At 44.5% G+C, this 10882-nt stretch overlaps 1 protein-coding gene across 1 annotated transcript in view; it reads left to right on the forward strand.

Moving 5' to 3' along the window:
- Nucleotides 1–5722: 5722 nt before the first annotated feature.
- LOC106811859 (retinal homeobox protein Rx1-like) overlaps nucleotides 5723–10882 on the forward strand; it is a 7252-nt gene continuing 2092 nt past the window's right edge. Inside the window, exons 1-3 of the mRNA XM_014815577.1 lie at nucleotides 5723–6058; nucleotides 6107–6419; nucleotides 7485–7684. Coding sequence (XP_014671063.1) covers nucleotides 6155–6419; nucleotides 7485–7684 — 465 coding nt within the window. The 5' untranslated portion in view covers nucleotides 5723–6058; nucleotides 6107–6154. The remainder of the gene's footprint in view (nucleotides 6059–6106; nucleotides 6420–7484; nucleotides 7685–10882) is intronic.

Consider the following 10882-nt stretch of genomic DNA (forward strand, 5'->3'; position numbering starts at 1 on the left):
ACACACACACACACACACACACACACACACACACACACACACACACACACACACACACACACACACACACACACACACACACACACGCACGCACGCACGCACGCACGCACGCACACACACGCGCGCGCGCGCTCTCATACGCTTAAAAATATAAGCGACTAATAAAAAACTGACAGAACAATCTGATGATCAATCATGACAAACTGACAGACGAAAATCACAGAACAATCGAAAGCTTATTAAAACTTTATTATACATACATTATATTGTGTTACATATATAATTTAACCATTGAATTAATACCACTCTTGTACTCACAGTCGATAATTTTGTCCATACGTTTAGTACGTTTAGCGAATATAGCGTAGTAAATATTTCTACACGCGGTACCATATTATCAGGAGTGGATAATAGATCTATTATCCACTCCTGATATTATATTGTTAGTGGTCCTTTTATCCATTTTAATGATTTATATATATATTCTCTGTGTGGATCGCAGTCGCTCGGTGTTCCAAATATTCCGTCGCTGCTCTGTAAAAACCGACGGAGACGTAGACAGGGTCGTCCGTGGTGGGGATCGGACAATCTCTCACGTTACACGGAAGCTAATGTGGCTGATATCTGTGTGATTCTGATAACATTCAAAGTTACGTAAATTTCGTGTATGCTACATGAAATTATATGACAAATATACATTCATAAATAATATATATATATATATATATATATGAAAGTGTATATATATATATATATATATATATATATATATATATGTGTGTATATATATAAATATATATAATTTAAATCATGCCATGTAACATGATATAATAAAAAAACAATATGTAGAATAAGCCTAGCAGCGGCGGCGGTGCACGACATATAACGTCACATATAACGCTTGATCCCGCGTTGGAGATTTCTCAGAGTGCGTTTCGTTTGTTGCCTTTGTACGTGACGCGTGTCGATGTGCGCCGCGTGTGTGTGCCGACGTACCGATCCTAGCAGCCTGGCTTTCATCTACCCCCCTCTCCCATGCCGCACGACAGCCTCCCGCTTGTAAAGGTCGTCGTAAAGAAGCCTAACTTCCCCGCCGACAGTCCTATACCTCCGATCTTACCAACTACATCAACGGGAATAAGGAAAGCTTACAGATTGAAGACTCGCGCGATCGCATGCTTTCTAGCTGTCATTGAACCGCGATAGGTAGCGTTTGTGAGCGAGAGTACTGGATGCAGCGCAAAGGGTTCCGCCGAGCAGAAGTGGCAGGCGCCGATATTCAAAAGTCGTAAGTCCGCCTCACTGTCAGCGCCACTCGTCGACTGCGAGCGCAAATCGGTAGATAGCCGGTTTTAGCCAACAATGATCTCCGAGAGAAAAGTCGAGATTAATTCTTTAAGTGGTCGGGCGGCGGAGCGCAGAGGGGGCACTTAGCGGACGTATATTACGAGGCTTTCAAACGGAATTATTACATTTATAATGGCATTAAACAAGGCGCCGTCTCGTGATCAATGAACGCTACTACTGCTACTGCTGTTGCTTCTGCTGCTGCTACGATGCGCTACACTACACTCCACCGTATTTCAGTCCGGCCGCGTTCAGGATCCGGATTGGACGCGCATCAGCGCAAAATTAAAACGCATGTTGTCATACAGGGTCGCGCGGGCAGATCCCGCGTACGCGTTTGGAGACGCCGCTGCCGCTACGTTCAAACCCGGGGCTACTATACGGCTTTGTGTGTGTGCGGTGCGGTGGGGGGAAGGGGATGCTGGGATAAGCTACGCGCTGGCACGCATAATCTGCTGCAGGTGGAACGCCTGCTCGGCTTTTAGCTGCCAGGACTGCGGCATCGGGGAAGAATGGCCGCCGCGGATAATACCTGATGATCCGCGAGCTAATGCGGTCGCTCAGTGCCCGCAGCGCCTCGGTGTGTTTGATCGCACCGGGGGACTCACACGCTGCGAGGTAAAACACCGACTAACAACACGCCAGGTAGCCGCTAACAACACGCCAGGTAGCCGCTAACAACACGCCAGGTAGCCTGCGCCTTGATACCGCCGCCAAAACACGCGTGTTGATATTGTTTTTAACGGCTTGGCGCTGTTGTCGCTGTTGCAACCGGGGAGGGAGCCGTTGTTATGCGTGCGAACGTGGGCTTATAATACACGATTTATTTGTTATCAATAACGTGTACATGTACGTGGTTTACCGCCGTTACCGACTCTTCATTGCCCCATCACTATTTGTCGCGATCGTGCTAACTTATAAAGTTAATTCCCCGCTTTTATTATCTCTCTCGCTCTCTCTCTCGCTCTCTCTCTTGCTCTGTCGTTTTCTCTCTCTCTCTTTCTCTATCGTTTTCTCTCTCTCTCTTTCTCTCTCTCTCTCTCTCTCTCCCACCCTCTCTCGCTTGCGCGCTCCTCTCGACCACTCTCGACCACCTCTCTCGCTGCGCGCGCTCTCGCCTTCTATCGTGCGTGCTGCTTTTCGTTGAACGAACATAAGTTTAATATTACTCTATATAGATAAATAGAATATCATGATAATATAATATATATATATATATTATAGATAGTAGATGTATGTGTGTGTGTGTGTGTGTGTGTGTGTGTGTGTGTGTGTGTGTGTGCGTGCGTGCGTGCGTGCGTGGGTGCGCGCGCGCGTGTGTGTGTGTGTGGTGGCAACGCCTATGACTTTGGTATTATCCTCTATATAGTACTTCGTGTATCGATGCAGTATTGATACGATAGCAACACACACACTACAATAATCGCACAGCAGATGTCTTACACTAGAAATTAGGTTTGAATACCAGCAGCAGATTTTCGCCATCATATGGTCGGTCTCTCATGCGGTCAGCAACACAATACGAGCATAACCTTTTCCTTTGTACCACCTAATCGTTGGGTCGGGGGGAGGGTGGTTACTAAATGTTGCGACTATAGCACATGTTATCTAGTGGTGCGTCGCGTAAGCCTGTGTGCTAGTTGTGCGTAATTCCGTTTAGGTGCACGTGGCCGGTTAATCCAGGAGCCACGCTGCTCACGTCGTCGTTACTGCCGCTTCCGTCGGTCGGCCGTTACGCCACCGCCGCCGCGATCTAGCTTACACCGGGACATTTACATGACAACGCGACTAATTACGAGATCAGTCTATGCAAATGAGATATATTCCTGATTATCTGTAGAGCGCGCGATTTGCAGCTCACGAGCGTGCGTAGGTCCCGCCGCACGTGGTTCAATAATTATTACTCTTGCTCGGTTTACTTATCGGGATCTTAGATCCTTACAGATGTTATCAGGAGTGAATAATAATAGATCTATTATCTATTAATTTATCTATTATCTATTTATATTATTAATAATAATATATTTTTATTCACTCCTGATGTTATGTTATGAAACATGATCAAACATCACAATCACTAGTAAACGTGTCTTGGTGTCCAATATATTTCTCGTCGAGAATAACACTCAATGAAAATACAGAAGTTAAATGTAAACTATACTGTTAGAATATTATAAATATATATTGTATTATCATAGCTTTTGACGGTCTGAAGATATGATGTAGCAAATAACCATAGTTGGAGCATGCCAAGTCATCCACGCAAACTGTATGAACATCCTTAATAGACAAGTTCTTATCCGCGATAGAGCCAACCCGTTGACGCACCGATACAAACAGTAACCTAATAGGCCGCAGTCATTAGCAACTTGCACGGCGATTTGCTTTGAGTGCCTAAATGATGTGCGAACAACCCGAATGAGGTACTTGGCAGCTGCAAGCAAGCATCTCTATCAAACAACAGCGGTGTCATCGCGGCTACCGGCTACAAGACGTAGATATGTAGGCCTACGTACGTATGCAGGCAGCGAGTTGGAGTTATCGTGGCGAGTAGAGGGGATTGCCTCGCGCGCACGTGTGAACAACCCGTCGAGTACAACCGTGACCAGCCCTCCTCCTCCAGAGAGAGAATCTGGTATAATGCTCTAATACAGAGATCGCGTTAACGACTATCCGCTAGATCTGTGAACGCGTTTTGTTCTGCGTGCAAAGACAGACGGCGATGATTAGCCTTGCGGCTATCCGCACCGTGCATCGTTGCTGTGTGTGTGCGAGCTGATGTTAATACATGCACGGCGGGCGTATAAACGGCCGCGTGCCGTGATATTAAACTACCGTTCCGCAGGGAGAATTGAATCTTTTCCGGCTACGTGAAATAATGGACCGCAGATTTGTGCGATATATGTTCGCGCATGTTCAAAGCCTATGCATATCCGATCGAGAAGCATTATAAACTATATCGTTGAAAAACGGCGAAGCTATATAATAAAGAAATATCATACGCGCTATGGGTAAAATCATAGTAAGCATTTATTAATATAAATTAATCTCCGTCATATAATACATTACGCTTTGAGATCCACAATAATAATGATAAAATAATAATAATAATAAATAGCTGGGTGCGTCACAATACAATTGTTCCTTTGATAATTCGCCGTAAATTTGTTGAATTTGATTTTTGAAAGATTGCTATATGTGAAATTCGCGTTATAAATCCTGCCGCGTTAATATACACTACTGTCTCTTGCGGCTTTAACCATATTCATATTGACGTCGTAGTTCAATAAATGGCTTCGTTTTAATGTAGTTTGTGAAAGCGTGAAAAGACGGTAAGAAAACGAACATAGCCGTAAGCTAACAACTAACAATCGATTTCTAAATGATCTTCAGAGCGAGAGGAAATGATGGGCGGAGGGTAAAAGATGATTCAGACAGAGATGGAAATAGATATAGATAGATACATAATAGAGAGTAATATATAGTATAGTATAGATAATAGAGAGAGATAAAGAAAAAAAAGAAACACAGAGAGAGAGAGAGAGAGAGAGAGAGCGAGATAGAAAATAGAGGCGGTGTGTGTGAGACGGGGGAGAGAGCGCGACATACACAGAGAGAAACACGAACGGGGCGATAGAGAAGGGGGGGGGGGTGAAGGGAAGAGGGTGTTCACGCGGGTCATGTTTTTGAACTAATTATACAATTATAGAACAGGCAGTATTTATGGTATACATCTTTACCACCTACTTCACATAATACCATCTGTATCCTTTACTAATAGAAGATTTTCGGGGGTCAATGTATGAGCAGTGCACGTGCGCGGTTCGCTGTGCTATGTATAGCTCACACCTGCGTGCTCTCTTCCTCTCTTCAACAGCCTCACTCGCGACGAACGGAGAGCGTACAGATGCAAGTTTAACGAATCTGCCACTCGGACGAGCATCCTTGGAGCCGCAAAGCATCGAGAGGGGGCAAGTGTCAACCAAGCAACCGCTCTGTTCCAGTGAAAGGGTTCCACAGCAGAGATCAACTGCCCGATTTCCCAAGCTGATGCATTAGTGCATTGTGTCGACTCTACTGAAGTGGTCCAAATGAGCAAATGCGGGGACAAACACAGCCGGGGCACGGGTATTGTCAGCGCAGCAGCTCTCAGCTAATGTTTGGGGAGGTGCCCTTATGGCGTACGTGCTCTCTGATTGGCCGTGACGGCTTTTCAGCGGCGCTTAGCGCGAGTGTGAAAAGGTTATTAAGACGATCCGACCAGCGCTTACATTGCTAATTAGTGTGCGCACAAACGAAGATTAGCATCTCTATACTAATGGGTGGGTTGTGGCTAATTTCATTACACGACAAAGAAGTGGAGGGGCGATAGAGACCGACACCTATCATTGGTGCGGGGAGTGAGATAGACGCGCGAGTTAGCAACGAGCAGACGAGAGTGTGTGTTGTGCGCAGACGATTCGTGGTCGGCATTCACGTCGTGACGTCGGCACGGCACGCGCGCGTAAGTCGTCGTTCATCTGCAGCGTTAAATAGGTACGCGACTACACCTCGCCGCTCAGTCGTCGTCATCGCCGTCGTCAGGCGTCGTCGTCAGGCGTCGTCGCATATCTCTCCTGTCGCTTGTCGTCGGTTGAGTAGCTTACCGTTCATCGTCATCGTCGTCATAGTCGTCGTCACCGCATATTTCACCGTCGTCGTCTGTCGTCAGTTATTTCACGTCGTCGGTCGTCAGTTATTTCACGTCGTCGGTCGTCAGTTATTTCACGTCGTCGGTCGTCAGTTATTTCACGTAGTCGTCAAAGACATGATGAGCGCGCCGACGCTTCCGCCAGCGTTCCTGCCGTCGCTACAGTCGCTGCAGTACTCGTACTTTCCGTCGGCCGATAGTCTGAAGCAGTACTACTCGGCCATCTCGAATCCGCACTCGATGTTTACGATCGACAGCATTCTAGCGCCGAGACCCATGCTGCCGCACGCACCGCACCACCCGAGTCCGTACTCGATCCACGCGCCAGTCTCCCCCGGACATCTCAGCCCCTTCGCTCGACATCCGGCGGACTTCTTCAGTGGTGAGTTAATATGTTAGTATTGTAACGAGATACTATGTACTTGTCTACAACATGCATTCTCGTACTCTCATTTTCTCCTCCGCTGTCACTCTCTCTCCGCCTCTCTCTCTCTCTTACTATACCTCTAATCTATATAGTTGAATTGTTCTAATAATAGGTGCACAGTTGCAATGTGTGTGTGTGTGGTGTGTGTGTGTGTGTGTGTGTGTGTGCGTGCGTGCGTGCGCGTGCGTGCGTGCGTGCGTGCGTGCGTGCGTGCGTGAGCGTGAGCGTGTGCGTGTGCGCGCGTGTGTGTGTGTGTGTGTGTGTGTGTGTGTGTGTCGCGCGCGTGTCGTGTGTGTGTGTGTGTGTGTGTGTGTGTGTGTGTGTGTGTGTGTGTCGTGTGTCGTGTCGTGTACGTGTGTGTGTCGTGTGTGTGTGTGTGTGCACAGTGTGTGTGGGTGCGCGCGCGCGTGTGTGTGGGTGCGCGCGCGCGTGTGCGTGTGTGTGACATCCATTATTCACGAGCATATGAATATTATGCGGACGGTTATCTGACCACAGATAATATCACATATTTTCATGCAGTCGCATAACCACGAATTTCTGTTAATGCTAAAATGTTAATTCGATCTATAAGGATTATTAAATTAATGTAAAAAATATTTTGCCGCTGTGCCAATGCAATTGAATAGAAACTACAATAAAATTAATTATTTGAATCGAAGTCATTTTAATGTGATGTTAATTAACCGGATAGTTTTCGTACCTTATAATGATTTTACATCTATCCTTAATTTTATGTTAACGTTAAGCTTATATTTCGTGCTGACATTCACACTAACATGGATATGGTGCATATTATTTGGTGTCTATACTCATTGAGCCATGCTCAAAGGTAATATGTGCCAAAGAATTCCCTTCGTCTACAATCACAGAGAGGCTATGTAGCTTAGCCCGCCTATGATTAACGCCTCATGTCGGGGTTACCTATACACGTCCACTATTTCCCGCACCTCACGCGCACATCAATGTAACCATGTTCTTGTGCTCTAACCCTCACGTTGTCCAACATTGTTATTACAGCGTACGGACAGTTCCCCAGCTACAGCCTGTCCCACGATCCGACGGGGAGGACGAGCAAGCGGAAACGACGTCATCGCACCATCTTCACAGAGGAGCAGCTGGAGACTTTAGAAGCGACGTTCGACAAGACGCACTACCCGGATGTACTGTTACGCGAGGAGCTTGCAGCCAAGGTCGACCTCAAGGAGGAACGCGTAGAGGTAAGAACTCTACTTGTTGTTCATGTCTATTTATTTCTATATTATAGTATATGAATAGTTGTATTATGCATAAATGATATACTATTATTTTATCATGGATTTTATCTTTATCACACATAATAATTTATGCCTAATCTATTAAAAAAATTTCCCAAATGCCAAATCAAAGAAATGTTTCATGAACTGCGCGTTTTAATACGATAAAAATAACAGCATTTTCGACCATTCAGTCTTGATCAATATTGAAATAGAAAATAGAGAAAAACTGAACGGGTTTAATTAAAGCTATGGCTAATGAAAAACTAGTATTACAACAATTAGTTCAATCAACCATTGTCGATGTTCCTCATATTTACACTAAAGGCACACAGCAGAATTTATACACGAGCATATCTTTTATTGTACTCGGAGTTTTCTTTAAATCTATGTTGCTTTCCGTTTCATTGACAATCTCATTACCTTAATGTAAATCTTAAATACCGATTTTATCTTTTTATTACAATATTCATTTCAGTAAAGAAACATAAATAAATAAATAAATTTTATGAATATAATCACAATTTACACCTAAATATTTATCATAGCAAGACAAACGATTAGTAGACATAAACCTATTTTGAATGTGAATTGTTTAATTAAGAACTAGCCCTAAGGGCAATGGTTTCGATACGGATATGTTAAAACAATAATTGACACATATATAATACTGTGAGTTATTTACTGTGAGTTATAATACTGTGAGTGATGTATATTAATACATAATAAATGTTTAATTAACACCTGACAATGTGCTAAAAACTGATAATATTCTGGAAAGAACTGAAACGCAAATTCAACACTATGACATCATTAAAACCATCTACCTTTCGAAGTCTAATAGTTTTCTGCGTCAGGACGTATGGTACCCGCTCAGGTGTTACTGCTCATGAGAGACGATCCGACTTACTGTGAAAGCTAGCCAGACAATATGTCATTGCACGAATGTTCGAGGTGGAATCTATCATGCTATTCAATGCGGATATCAGATCTCGTCAATTTCTTTCACGGGAGTATGTTTGCAGCCAGACAATACTGACGCATCTCTCGCACCTCAGCCAGCACGACAACGCCTGCAGCGGCTCTCTGATTAAAACGACGCGCTCTTTATCTGACAAGATTACGCGCGAAATCGTCACCTTTCAGACGACGAACGACAGAAATCAGACTCGTGCTAATCACGGAGCGCCGCTGTTCAGTGATGTACACACACACACGACGGACACACGACGGCGATACTGACGGCGCGAGCAGCGAGTAGATTAAGTGCGAATGGCCGCCGGGTGCTACGCTAATAACGGCGCGCAATGTTAGATTTATTTTTGCTCTACTTAGAATAGAGAGAAGGCATCATCTCGCGGAAGTACGGGTGCGCGCGCGCGCGGGAGAAGCTCAGGGGCGTGTGGTGTTGCTGCGATAACAGATTGCCGCGTTCTCATGATGTACTGCTGCTGCTGCTGCTGCATGACAAATCGCCGGTAGCTCTTCGAGCCTTTCATGCAGTATAAGCAAGAGTACAAGCGTCGCGCGTTTTCCGCCGAATAGCATTCGTGAAAACGAATGATCTTGATTGTTGATATTTCTATGCGAGCGTATGTAAGTAATATATTGCTATCTCGCTCGCGAGTTTAACGTGGGGGTGTTTATCCGAATATTTATATGCTGCTTGCACTGTCTGTTCCATGTTCGTTATAAGTTCTTTTTTTACATTTTTATATTTACCTCTGGGTAAATGCTACTGCTACGCACACACACACACATACACATTAGACGCAAATACACACGCACGCACGCACGCACGCACACACACAAACACACACACACACACACACACCCACACACACACAGACAGACACACGCACGCACGCACGCATGTACGCACACACACACACACACACACACACACACACACCCAGACACACAAAGCACACCACATCACACACTACACACACACGCGCGGCGCGCACACTACGCACACACACACACACACACACACACACACACACACACACACACACACACACACACACACATTTATATATATATATATATTTGTCTCTCTTCTTTCGCCTCTCTCTTACATCCTCTAATAGAGAGACGAGGAAAATACGATGTATGTAGCGACAAAGAAATTCCACACATGGTCAGTGGGGCGGTATACGCGCACACGCTTGACTCTATATAGAGAGATAGTCACACCGATCCGATGTTGACTCATTACCATTAAATACGGGATCGACGGATCGCATTAGCAGCAAAGACGGTCGCAATCCTGCAATCCGAATCCGGCGACAGTCGGCGGTAATTTGGCCGGATCAGAGCCAGTTACGGGCGTGCAGAGTTTACTTTACGGATTGCCACGAATCTCGTATAGGAAGGGTTGATTAGGGTATAACGGGGCCGTAGAGTATGTACACGCAGACACGGATTGCAGGAGATCTGCTACATTATGAAAAGCTTGCTATAGCATTATCACGTCATCGTCAGCTCGGATATCACCATGCAGCCAGTAGCTGGCATTAACGTAGTCAGTAAAGTCCATCACTAACACACACACGCACGCACGCACACACGCTGTAACGCACCATAAATTGTAATATAATATGGTATAATATTTGTAATATAATATGTATATAATCAGGAGTTAATAATGACAAATTATCATTATTAAAATTTAAAATTTTATTGAAATTTGTCATCATTAATCCCTGATATAATTTAATTGTATATATGGTAGAGTGTCCTATGTTTAATAGCCTTCACTCGCGACGTCTATACCGAATTTAATGTTGTTGTTTTTTAAGAATATCAGGGGATAGAAATATTGTGGTTGTAATGTATGATTTTTTCTAAAGAATAACAGGTGATAGAAATATTGTGGTTGATCTATATGTGTGTCTCTACGGACATCTGACGTGACCATTGTTTGGTTATGCATTACACTCGCCGTCGTTTATAACCTCTATAATGAATATATTCAAACGCGTTATCTATATCATAGTATACTATACTCCTATAGTATATTCATAGTCTAGTCTGTAAATTGAGCATAGATGTGTTCAAGCTTCTACAAGAATTTTCTTTTACCGGAGCCGCTTTTCATTCGTTTGCGTATGTAATACAATAAATATATATACATGCGCGCGCGCGCGCGCGCGCGCG

The sequence above is a fragment of the Priapulus caudatus genome, unplaced genomic scaffold, assembly GCF_000485595.1.
Source record: "Priapulus caudatus unplaced genomic scaffold, Priapulus_caudatus-5.0.1 Scaffold583, whole genome shotgun sequence".
Lineage (NCBI taxonomy): Eukaryota > Metazoa > Priapulida > Priapulimorpha > Priapulimorphida > Priapulidae > Priapulus > Priapulus caudatus.